At 37.4% G+C, this 20307-nt stretch overlaps 2 protein-coding genes across 2 annotated transcripts in view; one reads left to right on the top strand and one right to left on the bottom strand.

Annotated features, from left to right (window-relative positions):
* Positions 1-2734: 2734 nt before the first annotated feature.
* dffa (DNA fragmentation factor, alpha polypeptide) lies at positions 2735-11392 on the bottom strand. Its single transcript, XM_079802738.1, has 6 exons — positions 10908-11392; positions 10392-10550; positions 10153-10307; positions 9832-10021; positions 7425-7543; positions 2735-5019 (listed from the first exon to the last, which is right to left on the bottom strand). The coding sequence occupies exons 1-6, from the start codon at positions 11011-11013 to the stop codon at positions 4804-4806; spliced, it is 945 nt and encodes a 314-aa protein (XP_079658864.1). The 5' UTR covers positions 11014-11392; the 3' UTR covers positions 2735-4803.
* The window catches only part of pex14 (peroxisomal biogenesis factor 14), a 95183-nt gene continuing 86212 nt past the window's right edge, over positions 11337-20307 (top strand). Inside the window, exons 1-2 of the mRNA XM_079802737.1 lie at positions 11337-11501; positions 18211-18255. Coding sequence (XP_079658863.1) covers positions 11466-11501; positions 18211-18255 — 81 coding nt within the window. The 5' untranslated portion in view covers positions 11337-11465. The remainder of the gene's footprint in view (positions 11502-18210; positions 18256-20307) is intronic.

The following is a 20307-nucleotide window of genomic DNA, read 5'->3' as shown; positions in this document are numbered from 1 at the left end:
CAAAGTTTGGAGGTCTGTAGCTATCGACTTCTGCACATTTTGCGCCTTAGCATGAGCTGACCCCGCTCTGTGATTTTACATGGCCTACCACTTCGTGGATGAGTTGCTGTTGTTCCCAATTGCTTCCACTTTGTTATAATACCACTAACAGTTGACCGTGGAATATTTAGTAGTGAGGAAATTTCACGAATGGACATATTGCACAGGTGGCAACCTATCACGGTGTGCTTGAATTCACTGAGCTCCTGAGAGAGACCCATTCTTTCACAAATGTTTGTAGAAGCAGTCTGCATGCCTAGGTGCTTGATTTTATACACCTGTGGCCATGGAAGTGATTGGAACCAATGATTTGGAGGGGTGTCCCAATATATTTGGCAATATAGTGTATAAATACTTAAATATTTAGACCACTTAACTTAGTGATTGATATCAAGATCTTTCAACCAGCATAACAACAAATGTTTTTGGAAAAAAATAATCTACCTTGCCTTTAATAAAACTAATATTCTTTATATTTTTATGTAGTGGCAGTTTCCTAAAAGCAAAAGACAAAAGAGAGTGTGCTATATTATGAATTATTTTACGTTGATTCATAATTATTTTCTTTAGTCAAAAATTGAAAATGGCATAACCCAGTACTTGTTTCATTTACATAAAGCCATTGGTGTTAATGTAGAGGTGTTTGTTTAAAAGTCAAGTAAGCTCAGGCATTATGATTTACAGTCATTAAGTTTTTATGCATTATGCATCTGATCTCAGAGTTACTCTTGTTGTCTTCTATCAGCAGGGACCGTATGGTCTCTCCAGCCCGGTGTAATTACCTCTCCAGTGCTATTTTGGCCCTGTGGAGTTCTAATCATTCTCAAGCCTACTTAAACCTCTGTCCTATCGCTAGAACTGAAGGTATGAACAACTGAAATTTTACTGCAAATACTGCATGCATTCAAAACAACATCATCATATCATCATTTACCATACATTCATAACTTCAAAACAATATCACGCATGAGACACGCATCACTATTAGTAGCCTATTGCTTGGGATTTGAACAAACTCTTAACCTATATATGATTTAAATTTTGTGCTACATAAATGAGCGATACCTCAGATAGCATCACTTGTTGATTAGATGTCTGCTATAATGATTTTTGCCTGCCACGCGATATTATGATCGAATTGACGGTGTTAGCAGAAAATATCAGTAGGTGGCAACAATGAGTGAGTCATTCATTCATTCAACCGATTTGTTAAAAAAAATACTAATTCATTAAGGAACAAAAATCTGGCTTTCTTCATTAAATCATTCACTCCAAAGATTAGTTCAGAAAAACTGACTCATTAAAAAATTATACACTGTCACATTGATTAATTTGACTTATTATGGAACTATTTTCATTGGTGGAGTAGGAATAGACAAAATTGCTTTAAATATTATGTTTAAAATGTGAGCTACTCAATACAGAAAAGCAACATGCTGTTGTTCTGAATACCGGCGGTGATTACCGGCGTCACTCGTGCTTATGAATATGAAGCTCACACTTGAGGAGAAAAAAGCACATCAGTTTTATTCAGAGACCCAAACTGAGCAGAAATATGCGATTTGTTGCAGATAAAAAAGTAAGAATTTTGATAGCTTGTAATGTAAATCAATGAGATTTGTATAGGCTTGTAAGTAACAGACTACTTAAGCCTACAAAAAATGCATAACCTGTATCACTCTATATCCCAATAATAGCCTAGGTCTTGAGACCGGACTTAAGACCTTTTTTTTTTTTTTTTGAAGGTCTTGGTCTTGTCTCGGTCACAGACTCGGGTTTTTGTTTTAAGACATATTACTAAATTGCCTGTTCATTGTCTTATTTATTTATTAAAGGATTAGTTCACTTTTAAATCAACTTTTGCTGATAATTTACTCACCCCCATGTCATCCAAGATGTCCATGTCTTTCTTTCTGCAGTCAAAAAGAAATTAAGGGTTTTTCTCCATATAATGGACTTCAATGGTCTACAAACGGTTCAATGTCCAAATGACAGTTTCAGTGCAACTTCAAAGGGCTTTAAACGATACCAGAATAATAACTTTTTGGTCATAATTCCACTAAACGTGTTTGGAGGAAGAAGAATGATGAGTACCATCCCAAGAACACCATCTCTACTGTGAAGCATGGGGGTGGTAGCATCATGCTTTGGGGGGGGGGGGGGGGGGGGGGGGGTTCTGCACATGGGACAGGGCGACTGCACTGTATTAAGGAGAGGATGACCGGGGCCATTTATTGCGAGATTTTGGGGAACAACCTCCTTCCCTCAGTTAGAGCATTGAAGATGGGTCGAGGCTGGGTCTTCCAACATGACAATGACCCGAAGCACACAGCCAGGATAACCAAGGAGTGGCTCTGTAAGAAGCATATCAAGGTTCTGACGTGGCCTAGCCAGTCTCCAGACCTAAACCCAATAGAGAATCTTTGGAGGGAGCTCAAACTCCGTGTTTCTCAGCGACAGGCCAGAAACCTGACAGATCTAGAGAAGATCTGTGTGGAAGAGTGGGCCAAAATCCCTCCTGTGCAAACCTGGTGAAAAACTACAGGAAACGTTTGACCTCTGTAATTGCAAACAAAGGCTACTGTACCAAATATTAACATTGATTTTCTCAGGTGTTCAAATACTTATTTGCAGCTGTATCACACAAATAAATAGTTAAAAAATCATACATTGTGATTTCTGGATTTTTTTTTTTAGATTATGTCTCTCACAGTGGACATGCACCTACGATGACAATTTCAGACCCCTCCATGATTTCTAAGTGGGAGAACTTGCAAAATAGCAGGGTGTTCAAATACTTATTTCCCTCACTGTATATGGATACTCATTCATGTAAACCCATGTTGCATCAGTCCAGTAAATGTTCATCTTACAGTATAAACACTTACTATTCTATAGTCTTATCTATTAAAAAAACAACCTTGCAACCTACTGTGCTAACTGGGACTAGTCACAGCACATACATATTGTTGCCCTATTGTTGGTTTGATTGCTTCTTTTATTCTCCTCATTTGTAAGTAAGTTTGGATAAAAGCATTTTCTAAATGTCAATTAAATGTATTCTTATGTTTAAGAATAAAATATATTCTTATGTTTACTGTATCAATATGATTAAATACTCCTTAGAAATGAATGTATCAAATATGAAACATAGGATTAAATATATATGTATATATTTTACTTTACTTCAACTCATTCTGTATTCACATTCGATATCTCGCTTTTCTAGACTCTTTAACATATTTGTCAACCTGTAAATCTCAGTATGCTAGCAGGATTCAGTGAATGATCAATGCACTGTGGTGGTGCCCTGCATGACACAGCCAATCCATCATGCAACAACAGACCCCGGTTGAAGCTGTGGTCACGCTTGTCTGGCAGAGAGTACATAATTCACAGTTGATTTGCTTGCTTCCGGTGGTCAGTGTTCAATGATGTGAGGGCAAGGTGGTCGCAGTGTCATACATTGATGCGGCACACTGACATTTTACTGACTATCAGTGGCAGCTAATAAAAAAGGTTCCTTAAAAAGAGCATTTAATCTTGCTGCTTATTTCCTAATACGTCAAATGCACATTATAAAGAAAAACAGATGAAGACTTACCCTATAATTACTACACACAAATAGGAAGCTTCTCAAAAATATAAGGTATGATCAAAATAAAGACATGACTTTGCTACAGTCTTGTCTTTATTCTGATTACTGAGGAAAAATGCGTAAAATCATCTGTTAAGGGTTTCAGACAGGAAGCCGATTACTAGAACAGTTCACTTGGGGTCAGCATACATAAATACCAGTCTAATGAATTCCTCAGGAACATCTCTACATCCCTGTTGAAGTGATATTCTGATCACTAGCATATAGTCTAACAATGGCCAGGATTCAAAAGTACATCACAGCCACAAGACAGTCCGACTGGCTTCACAACCCCGCCCAACACCAATCAAAGCTTACACATGCTCATTAGAACGTAGGTAGTACTACATCCGCACAGAAAAAAGATGCTTTAACAAGACATTCTTGGTGAATAGGAACAGACTAGAAGGTCTCTTCATTAGTTGATCAACAAACGGAAATTTTATCTACGTGCATTACCATTTTGAATGCTCTCTGACAAGCTGAAATCTTTTTTTTTATTCATTATGGAACTCGTTTAAACACTTTATATTCATGCCTAAAAATAAATGTCAAAATATTATAAGTCTGAAAAGAATACTTTTATATCATTTGACGTTTCAACTAGTGTTGTGAATAGTACCACAACAAAATGTGCACCCCATGGGCTTAATTGCTAACATTTCCAATTTGACACATTTAGTGAACCTTGCAATACCACTGTAATACATTCCTTCCCTGAGCAATATTATAAAGCATTAAAAGCTTCTATTAGGTATTAAAATGTCATGTCTGCCAGTGCCGGCATATATTACAGGTGATTAAATTAAGATTGGATATGTTGTATTTGGTACAATCAATAATGAATAATTTAACTCCCTTATGAAATAATGATTAACATTAGATTTTCAGTAAAATGGTTACTTGCATTGTTATTTTTTTCACCAATTAACTTGTAAATTCCATAATATAGGATTGTTATCAACAAACAATCTCCTGAATAGCTGGTGGTGGCTTAAATGACTTAATGGATAAGAAACAGAATTTTATAAAAGAACCAGTATCCAAAAAGCAATGTCTAAGCTCAAGTTTATATTTTTTACATGAAATGCAATTAAGTAGTCCAAGAATAAATGTGTTGTATATTGTCAGTGTGTGTGTTTTTTGTGGCGTTTAGCTCGGGTCTCTCTCTCAACTTGTGGTTGTGAAGTGGTCTGGTTTTGAGCGCTGAGGGATTGTAGGGCTTGAACTCGCTGTAGGCGTTTACTAAGCTCACTTTCACATGCCTGGACCAGCGCTGATGTCCTTTCAATGTCCCAGCCCAACACCTCCATTATGACCTCCTGTCCCTGCCTCACCACCATCTGCATAAACAAATAAATCAATAATACTAAATTAGTACTCTTAATTAACCAAACACACACAAGTTTACCTGTTTTTATTACATCATTATTTTCATTAATATTGATTACTTAATAGGTATTTATCTTTAACAAAAACACTTATCATTTTGTTATAAACTCCTGTGTCTTACGTTCATACCACTGAAAAGAGTGAGTGCCCCCTACTGATATATGACTGAAAGTACATATACAGTGAGGAAAATAAGTATTTGAACACCCTGCTATTTTGCAAGTTCTCCCACTTAGAAATCATGGAGGGGTCTGAAATTGTCATCGTAGGTGCATGTTCACTGTGAGGGACATAATCTAAAAAAAAAAAATCCAGAAATCACAATGTATGATTTTTTAACTATTTATTTGTATGATACAGCTGCAAATAAGTATTTGAACACCTGTGTATCAGCTAGAATTCTGACCCTCAAAGACCTGTTAGTCTGCCTTTAAAATGTCCACCTCCACTCCATTTATTATCCTAAATTAGATGCACCTGTTTGAGGTCGTTAGCTGCATAAAGACACCTGTCCACCCCATACAATCAGTAAGAATCCAACTACTAACATGGCCAAGACCAAAGAGCTGTCCAAAGACACTAGAGACAAAATTGTACACCTCCACAAGGCTGGAAAGGGCTACAGGGAAATTGCCAAGCAGCTTGGTGAAAAAAAGTCCACTGTTGGAGCAATCATTAGAAAATGGAAGAAGCTAAACATGACTGTCAATCTCCCTCGGACTGGGGCTCCATGCAAGATCTCACCTCGTGGGGTCTCAATGATCCTAAGAAGGGTGAGAAATCAGCCCAGAACTACACGGGAGGGGCTGGTCAATGACCTGAAAAGAGCTGGGACCACCGTTTCCAAGGTTACTGTTGGTAATACACTAAGACGTCATGGTTTGAAATCATGCATGGCACGGAAGGTTCCCCTGCTTAAACCAGCACATGTCCAGGCCCGTCTTAAGTTTGCCAATGACCATTTGGATGATCCAGAGGAGTCATGGGAGAAAGTCATGTGGTCAGATGAGACCAAAATAGAACTTTTTGGTCATAATTCCACTAAACGTGTTTGGAGGAAGAAGAATGATGAGTACCATCCCAAGAACACCATCCCTACTGTGAAGCATGGGGGTGGTAGCATCATGCTCTGGGGGTGTTTTTCTGCACATGGGTCAGGGCGACTGCATTGTATTAAGGAGAGGATGACCGGGGTCATGTATTGCAAGATTTTGGGGAACAACCTCCTTCCCTCAGTTAGAGCATTGAAGATGGGTCGAGGCTGGGTCTTCCAACATGACAATGACCCGAAGCACACAGCCAGGATAACCAAGGAGTGGCTCTGTAAGAAGCATATCAAGGTTCTGGCGTGGCCTAGCCAGTCTCCAGACCTAAACCCAATAGAGAATCTTTGGAGGGAGCTCAAACTCCGTGTTTCTCAGCGACAGGCCAGAAACCTGACTGATCTAGAGAACATCTGTGTGGAGGAGTGGGCCAAAATCCCTCCTGCAGTGTGTGCAAACCTGGTGAAAAACTACAGGAAACGTTTGACCTCTGTAATTGCAAACAAAGGCTACTGTACCAAATATTAACATTGATTTTCTCAGGTGTTCAAATACTTATTTGCAGCTGTATCATACAAATAAATAGTAAAAAAATCATACATTGTGATTTCTGGATTTTTTTTTTTTAGATTATGTCTCTCACAGTGGACATGCACCTACGATGACAATTTCAGACCCCTCCATGATTTCTAAGTGGGAGAACTTGCAAAATAGCAGGGTGTTCAAATACTTATTTTCCTCACTGTATAAAAATGTTCAGTCAACATGATCAAAGTTGACCCTAAAGTATGTCAATCCTACTTTTCACAATCCAATCAGTTCATGGATAAAATGAAGTCCTGCCTTTTTTTTTTTTGTTGAATATCCTGTTACACTCTGAAATATGTCAGATTACAGAAATAGAATGGGTTGTGAACTCTAGAGTAAAATAGTCGTGGCCTAATGGTTAGAGAGTCAAACTGGCTGAGGTGCTCTTGAGCAAGGTTACCAATACTTGGCCTTCACATGTATGTAGGGTACATGAATTTGAAGGCCATACTCTTTAATCAAAAAAACTTCCCCTCCCTCTTGCAGTGACATCTCTTCTCTGATGACGTGTTTACTGGTGTAAGGGCAGGACAAGCTGTCACTCCCAGCATTAGCAAACCACAACCATACAATCAATTCAATCAAATCAAGTCCCGCCCTACTTTTTTTTTTCTTGTTCGAGAAATGTTTCAAAGACTAAAAAAGACTAATCGCAACTTCTGTTTCATGCAGACTTTATGAAATTGTGGAAGATCTTACAACACTGTTGTGGTTGGATATCATACCTGTAGCTCTTCATTGGACAGTCTGGTCTCTGGGTATTTTTTGTCCTTCAGAACCATTAGCGTTGTGGAGCTGAACCCTGCTGCGGCCTGCACCCCATCTGTCTCATCTAGTTTAGCACCTGCAGCAATGACAGTGGTTAACATCCCAAAAGCGTTGGAAAGATTAGGGCTGTCACGACATTAGATAAGCTGTTGATCATCCAAGCTGCTACTTTTCTTCATTCCACCAAGTACTGATAAAATGAACGTGTATGAACTGGTACAATATTAAGAAATAGCTCAGCGACACCATCTAGTGGCAGCAGAGTCAAAGCAACACAGTAAATAACCTGATGTCACTGTTTACTTGGTGATCTTACTCTCTAATATTTGATTTAAAGAGGGCCTATTATGCTTTTTTATATTTTCTACTTTCTTTAGTGTGTAATGTTGCTGTTTGAGCATGAAAAAGGTCTGCAAAGTTACAAAGCACAAAGTCCACTCCAAAGGGAGTTATTCTCTAGTCTATATCAGTAAGCACTGTTTCTGAACTCCCTAAAAAAACTCCAATGTAGTCATCAGTTTTCTTCCACGAACGTGCATGTCACAATATACCTCATTTAAATATTTCCAACCAAGGCATACTCAAAAAGGGGGTGAAGCCTGGCAGAGTTGTGTTAGCAGTGTGTTGAAACTTGCATTATGGTAAGGGGCGTGACATTTCTGAAACATGCGCTTGAAGCAGCCAATCATCCAGTGCACACTGCACTTTTCGGAAGGAAGGGGCTTCATAGAGCCTGGAACTAAACAGAGCATTACTGTCAGACTGGGAAGAGAGGTGCTGCAACCAGGGATTGACATCAACACCCGCCAAATGTGGGTGGATTGGCGTGTAGCGCAGTCACTCCTACTAGCCACTTTGGCTGGTTGAATTTTATATATAATACAGTTTTCAATTGTTCAAAGTGCGCGCACATAACCACCTCTCAGAGCTGTATTTAGTTATTTTCCGCTGCTTATTGCGTTTAAACAGTCAAATACACACAAAATAAAGTCAAAATGCCAGTCTTGGTGAGGATTCATGTAAATACAGTCAGTTATGTTTTAAGTGAACGTAAACGCATGTGTAACAGTATAATGGATTGGTGCGTCAGGTCTTAAAGTGACAGCAGTCTAATATTCCTGCTGCCAAATTATACGATAATATAAAAAATATCTATATTGCAGTTTTTCCCCATGGTATCGGTCAAAATTGTGGCCAGTGAAAATGCCGACTAACTTTGGAAACCCACTAGCCACAGTTGCTGGTGAGTAAAAATTTTAATGTCAAGCCCTGGATGCAACAATAGCCGAACAGTAAGGAACGGATACAGTTCTATGTCCCCATCGAGCTTGGTTCGGTGCGGCACTATTACAACCTGTTCTCGGCCTGGAATTTTCAGCGCGGTTGGCTAACCATGCTGGTAGAATGCGTGCAGTGATGTTGTCACTCAGGATTGGCCACTTGTCTGTTGCCTGGCTGCCAGTTTCTCTGTAGTTGGCGAAGTGCGGTATTTGAGCGGAGTTACCGCAAGTTAATAATAAAATTAAAAGAAATATCTGATCATTCTCCATAGCATGGTCACTATTTACATCTCATATCTTCTGTGAACACTTTACCAAGGCAAAGACTGATGCATTGATATTACAATCCAAAGAGCTCTGTTATCAGTCCAACAGTGGAAAATGAAACCATATCCGTATCGGCTAGGTCGGATCGGCACAGAAAGGAATAGTTAAGCACCGAGAATGGCGTTCTCCTGAAGGTGGAAAAGCGGCTCGTGTAAATTATGTGAAAATATTGTTTTTGAATAATTTAAGCATGAAAACCTATTCTAGTAGACCCCAAAAACAAAATTAAGACTTTGTAAAAGGGCATAATATTAGCCTGACAAGCCAGACCCACATCAAGATGTTGGGTCTGGGAACACACCATTGGCAGGGCTCAATCCGAGGGGCGGGATAAACGGTTGTCTTTCAAAGTCCCTCTGCACGCAATAGGATAGCGCTACAACCAACCAGAGCAACGAAGAAGGTGAAGCGGAGCTAGTTGATAGATTAAACTTTCGCCGTATCTGGTTGGCAAAACTCAGAACACATCTTCCTTTTTTAAGAATGACTTCAGTGCCGTTCTTTGTTCTTTTCTCGAAGAAAAGAGGTCTTCCAGAGTCGCGGCCAAAGCCGATTCGAAAGACAACTGTTCGCCAGCTTCTTTGTTTACGAGTAGCACACGGAACCGCCGCAACTCTTATAAAGAGTTTGGTTTTTCCAGCTCGCAAGCCAACGGAGAGTTGCTAGACTACCCTGACTGCAAATTAGATTTGCTGGCGCTAGGGTGCGTCTAGATTTCTAGGCTAGCATAATATGGCATCTTTAAACATATTCCTACTTTCTTCTTGTGGGTCCAAGGTGCCTTCTCGCTCCACGGCTTTCAAATAGAGCCTTAGTAACTCTTTGGACTGTCTCTCTTCTTCCCTGCGGTCCAGCATTCTCTGCAGCGTGTCCTGTAGGACCTGGGTTTTCTGCTGTGAGAAGTCCAACGCTGCAGCCAGATCTGAGCATGGCACATCAATCAAACTCTGGAACACATTTTTAAACAATTATTCTCCGAAAACCACATTAAAAAATTGGCTATTTACACAACATAATCATACATGTAAATGACAGAGGTCAGATATGTCACAAAATAAAAAGCCAGAATCAAGCAGACCTGTAAATCTGCCTCGGACATGAGGATAATACTGGCCAAGTCCTGTCTGAGCCGCTCTGCCAAACTGTGCCAAGATTCAAACCCATCAACCTCGTCCTTCCCATCTACCTCCAGACTAGCAGACTCTCTGCAAGGCAGTGCTGTCCCTCCATCAACTACATGAAACAGATCAGTTTAGATTAGTAATGATGAGCTGAACAAATAGTAATAAAAACATCTAGGAATAGGCTATATCTCACTTTGATGAGTATGCCTCCATATTTCATTGGCACGCAGCAGCATGAATTTTGTATTTGCAGGCAGGCACAGAAAGTAAGCCTCGTCTTCTACGATGGTCCCATCTTCTTCTAGCACCACTGAGACTGATGCACTGGGACTAAACCCTAGAGCTTCACCCCCTGTGAGAGATGAAGAGAATGCATCAAATGACAAATAGAGCATAGGATGAACTGTCAACCTTTAGAAATGAGTATGGGCTTATTGGATTTATTCATTAGATTGTTTGTTTGCTTGCTTTTTAAAGCCATGCCAGCTTATTTGGCTATTTACATAGTGCATGATTATTATTATTATATATAGATAATGAGCTATGCTACAAAATGAACGAAATTATGTACACATGGGCTTATTGTATAAAAAACATTTCACAAATTATTATTTTTGTATTACTGGTAGATTTAGATATCACAAGAAGGCATACAAACCTTCACTTAAATTCAGGGTGAATTTATTTATTTATTAATTTTCAAACCCACCTTTTAATTTGAGTTGATCCAGAGAGGTCACAGCCAGCCCATAACACTTCTGTCGACTAATGTTACACACTTTACATACTTTTAATTCTGTCATGATTATGTCCATAATTTAGTATCTTCAGTGCCTCACGCTTTGTTCTTGGCTGTTATTTGTGTGTCCAAATACTCATAAATCATAAATTACACTTAATATCCTCACCATCTGTTTGACTGTATCTCTCGAATTCAAATTAACATATTTTGGCTTCCGTGTTTTGACCACGAATTGTAACAGCATGTGCCCTTGCAATGTGAACGAATCGTTCTTTTGATTAAATCATTTTAGTGAATCAATTAAACCGATTCCCAAAAGCGGACTGAACTCTTGGTAAAATAATCATCACTTTGAACTGGCTCTTGGAAACGAACTGTTCAAAACAACGGACTGACTCGAACTTCGTATCTCTAGTTCAGACCAGAGTCATTGAGAGAAGAATGTCTGTGGTTCAGACTAAAGCAATGGAGCACAGTTGAACCGTTAGCGTCGTTAGCTTCCTGGCTAGTAGTAGCTCTGAGAAGATGGCATCCTCGGACCAACCTGACCAGCAAAATCAGGTAGTTGATAAAATCCCTCCAGTTAGCAACATGTATTGTGATTTTTTGGCCGTGGACCTGCACAGTAAACGCACAAGTTGTCACGTTTTAATTATTGATATGATCATAATCTGGCTGTCCCATGTTGTTTTGGAAAAAGTTTTAGCTGGTTTGCTAGCGTCCTGCTCACTGTCATCCCATGCAGTTAGACAGATGTGTGTGACAGGTGCAGGCCACAGAGAATAGTGCATACAGGGGATTTCACTGCAGATCTCAGTGAGTCAGGCTCTGTGAAAATTAAGCATCTTGGGGACAGTTATCACCTTTTATCTGTTATGTTCAGTCAGGGGTCATTGATCCTGAAAACATGACACAGGTCACATCAGGGGCGTAGCCATCATCTCAAAAGCGAGGGGGACAGAAATGTCAAGTGTAATACCAATTTTTTTTCTTATGTATTGCTTTTTAATTGGCTAAAATATCAAGAGACACTGCTGAACAATAACCTTTCATTTGTATCTTAAAATATTTTTCTTATGATTTCCTAATGCCAATTTTATAATTGGTTTATGTGCATTGTCATCATGGATTTTATACAATGTAAAGAGTTATGTACAAGAGAATGTAGATCACATAATAAAGAAAAATGAATAATAAATAAATAAAGTAAGAATTAGAAAATATATTTTATAGTTTCTATACTGTATTAAAGGCTATGTCAATTAGTACTGCATTATTCATATACTTTATTGTTATGAAAATACCCAGAGATGGCTTGAAAAACACACATAAACCATATATTGACGTAATAATCGTGTGTTTATTGTCTCCACGTTTCACCAGTCAAAATCAAGCCTGTCACACGAGTCCTGAAAACTGAAGCCAAAGCTTCTCAATCGCCCCCAAGTGATTGGAAGCAGTAGGCTATAGGTCACAAAGCCCGTCCCCTCCATGAAGTGTAATGGGACATAGACAAATTAAACATTTTCCAAATATAATTTCTGTCATTTTAGGCTGTTTTAATCACGATGATATTAGTTAAAGTGTTTGTTCTTAAAATAAGTTTGGTTTTAGTTAGTTATTTGATGCTATAAAAACGGGGGTGTAACGTTGTGATTGACAGCTTCTCTGAGTGAAGTAGTCACTGAGGCTCTAATGGACCTTTTTTGGAAACTTCGGGAGAAGATTGGAGCTCTAACTTTAATCTCCACATTTCCATAACTGTTTATTTCACAAAAAGTTGTTGATTAGGCTGGAGTCTGGGTGGGACCTTGATATCGTGGCTCATCTTCGGTGGCACCAGCCCAGAGCAGAGTCTGCAAAGCGTCACGAGAGATGAAGTTAAATTAGCTCACATCTCAAAGGAGCATATAACATTACAATAATAATGAATGTACTTAGAGAGCTTGGACTTGTACCAAAGTCCCTTTCAAGGAAAGTTTGTTCACTCAGTGGCCAAGTCATGTCTGAAATCTCAAAAACTGCTTGTTGAACCCACAATTAAATAACAGGCCTATTTTAAATCAGCAACACAATCTGACATGGACTACCCCATCCATAAATGTTGTTTCTTATGCTCAAATAGCGTTAAAAACGCTTATTTTTCATACCATATCCGCCAATGTGCATGTGCAGTTCTAAGTGCACATTCAAAACACTGACTGTTTCTATAGCAACCGGAGCTTCAAGTGGCAGCTGCAGTGACACGACAACTATGATCAATCAGCGATTGGCTCTTATATTTAGAAGGCAGGACTTTTTCCGTTTCACTTAATGAGTGCACCATCTTTGTATATGTTAAAGTCTTTGCTTGTAACACCTGACTGCTGCAGATTAATTTCGGCATTGAGAGTGTTGACAGAAATTGCCATAGCTTCTGAGGACATGAACAGCCCCGAGTAGAATGGCAGGGGTGTCATCTCATAAATACGACAAGGTGAACACAGCATAAGCTTGTTTTTTTTGGTTCACTCTGTGACTGTTTGTCTAATACTCTGCTTAGCCTCATGTAGGGCTGTAACGATTTGACCAAAAATAAAAACCTTGATTAATTGAACATTTTACCTCGATTACGATTAATGTACGATTCTTTAGGTCTTTTTTTTTTTTGCTTTCCTTTTTTTTGCCCTCATAGTTCACTGATAAGGTTTGTACTGTAAATATTTACTACTATTAAAAGGTGGGATATTTTTTTTCTAATGAAAGTGCATTTCTTTGTGATTTTAAAATACTTGAAGGAAATGGTTCACTTTTAGCAGTTATTGTCTAAGGGGCAGATTTCTGTTTGTTGTACATCAGATACAGATAAATTATGACACATTACATTTATTTGAATGCATTAATGAGAGAGTGATTGTGTGTGTGAATTAGTCATACCGTCTCTATTAATTAGGAAGCTGTGGTTTCTCAATATAATATATCGTTCGGTACGGCATTCACGGTTCAATACGCGCTTGTGAATTCCGTTGTTTTTTTCTTCGTTTTTTTGCATTTAATTAATTATTTTTCTACAAATTCTATAATTTGCCTCCATCCCAATATACTGAACAACGCGACATACATTCACATCACACGTTAGTGGTAGAGTTATACTCACGGAACACTATAGTTATTCACAATCACGAAAGTTCATTATTTGCATGCGTTTTAAAGCCTTAACAAAGTTTTAAAGTTTTAACATGCGCTTCTCCGAGCGCGCGTACTAAACGCATGTCAAACACGTGATTACTGGACTAAGTAGTCGTCTTACTGTGCTAATACTGTCAAATACACACAAGGTTAACATAAACACAGTCGGTTATGTCTAAAGTGAAAGTAAAATCGGCGTGTCTGTATATTAGATGCACGCAGGTCTTAAATTGACAGCAGGCAGCCTAGTGAACACGCTGTCCTTAAAGGGACAGTTCACCTAAAAAATGTTGTCATTATTTACTCACTCTAATATTGTTCCAAACCTGTATTCATTTCTTGATGACAGAATTTTCATTTTTGAGTGAACTATCCCTTTAATGTTAATACAACAATAAAAGACAAAGAGAAAATCCCTCACTGCTCTTGACTGAAGAACTTATATACAGTAGCTTTAATAAGAATCAATGTATATTTTATAGTGAAGTCTATGTAGTGTTTTAATTTTACATTTATTCATTAAATGTCATACTTAAATACTGCTGTACTGCTCTGAGCTGCCAGTGTAAATCTTTATATACATTTATTTTATATTATACAATACACTAGGAATGTGTACAAGGGATTTTTTAAGTGCAGTTTTAAGTTTAAGTAAGGTTTTTCAATTATTTTAAGTAAAATAAAGAAAGAGTATTGTAATAAAAATATATACTTTTTTCTCCTTAACCTCTTGCTGTTCCTGTTGCCTAAGAATAGAATAGCAAAAAACTGATAAACTGAATAACTATTGTTGCATCCCTGGTTTGTACCTTCAAAGGTATTAAAATCTGTGCTACAATGGTTGAGTTTCTAAGCTACTTTAGTGATAAATCGCTGGACAGCGTTGACAATGAGTTTCTACGCTCTTCTCTGCGCGCGAACTTCACGCGATGTGCAAGCTACTGTCTGTGAGTGTTCTTTTGTCACAATATATCAGGCATTAGTTCAACATAATACACATCTGATGGTCTAAAGTCGCTTCAATGTTCAAACTGGCAGGCCTTAAAACACATACAAATGACAAAGCTTTTGTGAGGACGCAAGTGAATGTGATCTGGCGCGCGTTGTCAGAGACACGACACGGCTCGCCTCTCTGTGTCACAGAAAAAAAGCTCATGAGCACTGAACGGAGAATGTTCCATAACGTTGTTCTTGAATAGTGCACAATCGCTTTAATGTTCAAACTGGCAAGCCTTTAAACTCATTTAATTGACAAACTTCATGAGGACGCAAGTGAAAGTGATCTGGCTTCGGGGCTTGCGCGCGCCGTCTCTGTGTGTGTATCAGCGCAAATAAGAATGCCGATTAACTTACTTGTATAAACTGTGTAAAACATGCAATTACCATAGTAATTCTGAGCATCTATAAACAAAGATAACTGCATCTGCATCTTTTTGTGTGCCTGCAAACTGCACTTGGTGTGACTGACGGGGCGGAGTCACGTGAAAACCGGTTTCGTTTAGTTTTCGGTTAATCGTCCAGCCCTAGCCTCATGGAACATATGCTGATGACGTGTGATGTCTGTCATAGGTTGACGGGTGGGTAGGGCATCCTATCATTGCATTCGGAACGGATCGCATGACAAACAGTTTTTGGTCCTCAGACTTTCACAGAATATATTTATACATTTTTGATATTTAGACCACTTCTGTTACTGGGTCATTCCATGTCAAATCAACCAAATTTTGGAAACTTTAATTTTTTTATTTTGTTAATATTTTTTCTGAATAAAGACAAACATAAATAGTGATGAAACATGAAAGCCAAAATATGTGTCCACTATTTTGTAGAGGGGGTAAAAATAACAAACGTTAGGGTTTAGTCCCAGTGCATCAGTCTCAGTGGTGCTAGAAGAAGATGGGACCATCGTAGAAGACGAGGCTTACTTTCTGTGTCTGCCAGCAAATACAAAATTCATGCTGTTGCGTGCCAATGAAATATGGAGGCATACTCATCAAAGTGAGATATAGCCTATTCCAAGATACAAAAAAACATAGATTTGGAGCCAAATAACAGGGGGGTAAAATGACTTTATTTTTGATTGACTGAATTTATTTGATTTTATTTCTACACAGAGATTATTTTTACTTTTTAAAAAATATATTTACTATTTTTACTAGTCATGCAAACTTGGGATAAAAAAAACAGAAGAAGTGCTCTTTCTTTTTAACTCATAGACCTAATCTCTGTGTAAAAATAAAATAAATAATTTTTACCCCCCTGTAATTTGGCTCCAAAGTCCCCTCTATAAAACCGTGAATTACTCATGAAAATACATTCATGACAAATCATGTTTTGGATTTCTTCTTCATTTATTCTATTCATTTTCTGTCGGTCTAATTTATATTAAAAAAAATAATTAAAAAAAAATTCTGTCCTGTGTTCTGTGCTAGATTAACTGAGACTTGTTACAGCACTTGCATACTGTTGCCCTTGACTGTTCTAGTTGCTTCTTTTGCTCTCATTTGTAAGTCGCTTTGGATAAAAGCGTCTGCTAAATGACTAAATGTAAATGTAGATTTATGTATTTATTTCACCAGATTTCTTTTTTTTTTTAATCAAAATATTTTTTTTTAGCTAGGGACATCTGGTTGAGTTGACACGGAATGACCCAATTGCTATCAGGTTGTGAAGAGAGTTTCAACCAGGATAACAAGGTAGGCTTTTTGAAAGTTTTTTTTTTTCATAAACACTTTATGAAAAACTTTCATAAAGCCTACCTCTTTAAACTTGTTAAAAAAAAGACAATAAATAGTCTAATTATTTTTATATTCTTTAAAAATCCTGAAAAAAAAAAAAAAAAAAAATCATTAAGCAGCACAACCATTAACTAAAAAGAATAATAATACGAAATGTTTCCTAAGCAGCAAATCAGCATATTCGGATTATTTCTGAAGGATCATGTGACACTGAAGACACTGAAATTAGAGTTTTACTATTGTAGAAAAAAATTAAAACTGTAAAATGTATTAAATTAGAAAATGGTTATTTAAAATTTTAATAATATTTAATTGTGTTACAAAAGAATCTTGAATTTTGCAGGCTTACTTAGTGCTCTCAAGTGGATCTAACCAATGGTACCATCCACTGATCAGAACTAAAACTGTGATGCCTACGAAGAAAGTACCAGGCATGGCTCAGTTGCAGATGCTGATAAAGGCACGAGTGTTAATGGCATCTATGGTAATCAGTAGTGCAATAAACTCTATAGTCTGTCAAGAACTGTATGGCAATCTATAGACATTAGGGTAAGTGAAACTTGAGTTTCACCTATTGCAGGCTTACAGAGAGAGGCATCATTGAGTTTTGTATGGATGAAGAGACCTCATAAAAGCAGTATACTGTTCATTGGGTAGATCCTATCTAGATCTTATACATTTCTGCCCTTTCTCCCACCATTTTTAATGCCTTTGAAATAAGATTTTCTGCTCGCCAAGGCTGCATTTATTTGATCAACTGTTTTTTTTATTATTTTTTAAATGTAATCTATTCCTGTGCGGCAAAGCTGTATCTTCAGCATCATTACTCCAGTCTTCAGTGTCACATGATCGTTCATTATTCTAATATGCTGATTTGGTGCTCAAGAAATATTTATTATTATTATCATCAATGTTGTTAGGCTTAATTTTTTTTTTATGGAAATGATGATGGATATATTTTCAGGATTTTTTTATGCGTATAGGGTTCAAAAGAACAGCATTTATATGAAGCAGACATCTTTTTTTTAACATTATTTACTGTCCCTTTTGATTAATTTAATGCATCCTTGCTGAATAAACATAATATTTTCTTTTCAAATATGTACACGCATCTTACTGTCCCCAAACTATTGAACATTTGTGTACATTTCTGATGAGGGATTATTCATGTTTATAGTATTACTATTTAAAGGCCTTTTTCATGTAGACAGTATGAAAGCTGGCTGCACAGAATGTTATTTTTTTTCTCCTGTTAGGTGTCATTTAAGAGTCAAGCACTGTGCTGTACTGTACTAGAATCACATGTATGCCATAAATTCTACCACTAGATGGCGCTGTAACACAAGGCTTCTTGTTTCTTTCAGAATGCTGCTCCAGCCAGAGAAGACACGGCTCCGAGAGAAGCACTGGTAAGTTTTTATGAGTCCAGCGCACCAGCACTCATTATTCTCTACATAGAGTCTTGTTGAAACACCGAATAATATTCTTTTAAAGAATTGTTTTGCATTACCGTTATTATTATTACTACCATATATGCCTAGAATGCAATAGGACAAAAACAGAAATGTTGTCACAAATGATATTTTGTGCTTTTTTGTTTAGTTGCCTGCTGTTTAATTGGTTAATTTTTAATAATGTATAGTTCCTACTCTGAAATATGATTGGTCAAGCCAAGTTCAAGGCTTATATTTCTTGGTCATTGGTGTATTTTTATCAAATAGCTTTTGTTGTTGTGTTGTAGAAGGATTAACCCAGTTGAGGCTGTATTTTATAGATATTTTTCTTATTGAAGTTTACTTTGCAGTTTGAAAATTTTGGATCTCTTATGGACCAAATTTACGTGCATGTTTTAAAATAACTTTTGATCTGTCATTTATATGAGTGCTGGGTAAAATTTTATGTAAGAATTGTTAGTTTTATGTGAAACGTTTTGTGCTGCCATTTCGTCCAGGACTCACTGGAAGAAGAGATTTTATCTCTCCATGGGACTATCCTGGTAAAATTAAAAATGTATACGTTTATTCGGACACATTAAATTGATCAAAAGTGACAGTAAAAACATTTATTTTAAGATTTCTACTTCAAATAAATGCTGTTCTTTTTAACATTCTATTCATCAAAGAATCATATAAAATATATCACAGCACAGCTGTTTTCAACATTGATAATAATAATAAATGTTTCTTTAAAAAAACGTACGAACGGTAGTGTGATGATTTTTCATTGATAAAATGTAATTCTCAGATGTCATTGACTGAAATCAGTGTTGGAGGTTTACTTCAGAGTAACTATTAAAGTAACGTGTTACTTTTAAAAACAAAATATCAGATTTACTTACAAATAAGTGTCCTTTGTTTTCCCATTATTGACTGACACATCTCTTGTGTAAATGTGAGCAGGCATTTCCTCTTCTCACTTGTACAAAAACAGATCCAGTATTCTTCAAAACAAATAAAAACTGTGAAATGCAAACTCGATAATAAACCTGCAATTATTAATGGGTTAAATAACACAAATATGCTGTATGTATTTAATCTCACTTTATTAACTGATGTCTTTGCTGCCGACCTTCAATGATCCAATTCAAGCATATGAATAAGCAAAAAGTACTTAAGATAAACATCAAATTTGTGTTTCATTTTGTTTGGTTTTTATTGCCGAAGTAAGTGTGTTGAACCTGCATCCTATTCTTCTGCAATCCAGCAGTTGTCACTTTTGGTGTGTTATTAATATATTTAAAAACATACAAGCAAGCCCAGCCCAGGTGAGGAAAAGGTTACGTCAAAGTAATTTAACGCATTCATTTCCACGAAAGTAACTAAAGTTAGTTACTTTTTGGAAGAGTAACACAATATTGCATTACTTTTAAAAGTAACCTTCCTCAACACTGACTGTAATGAAAATGAAATGATGGTTCTGTAGTTTTGTGAACAGACTTTATGTGAATGTGAGTAATCCTCACCAATCCCCATAGTGTGCTTCTCGGTAGCGGAACTGCTTTCTTTATTTTATTGCTCTTAAACTAGGAAGTTCTTGGATTATCTATGGCACATTTAATATCATTGGACAATTATGCTGTGCATTGTTCGGTTTTGTGTGATGTGATTTTCTGCTATGAATGATATCTAGCCATGCTCAAAGCACTGTCCTTAACAGCGGGGAAAAATGCCGATTATTAAGGCTTCTTGGCTTTCTAACTGCTTGACAAGTCCCCCTTTTTTTCCTCTGCTTTTCTCTTTTTGATGAGCTGCTCTTTCCCAGTTAAGTGGATTATTACAGCTCTGGATAATTCATGTCACAAGGCATTATTTGGATGGGGTGAATAATTGAAATCTGTGTCTGAAAGGATTTGATGTGGATGAGCGGAAGGGGAATAGTGGCAGGGCTGGAGGGAGGCTCTGGGCGCGAGTGCTGGGGTGTCAGGCTGGGGACACCAGTCATGTTAACAGGTTCTGACTCAC

Source organism: Gobio gobio (assembly GCF_949357685.1).
Source record: "Gobio gobio genome assembly, chromosome: 21".
In the NCBI taxonomy this organism is placed as follows: Eukaryota; Metazoa; Chordata; class Actinopteri; order Cypriniformes; family Gobionidae; genus Gobio; species Gobio gobio.
Note: the sequence above shows the minus strand (reverse complement) of the source record. Positions and strands in the feature narration are given on the sequence as shown.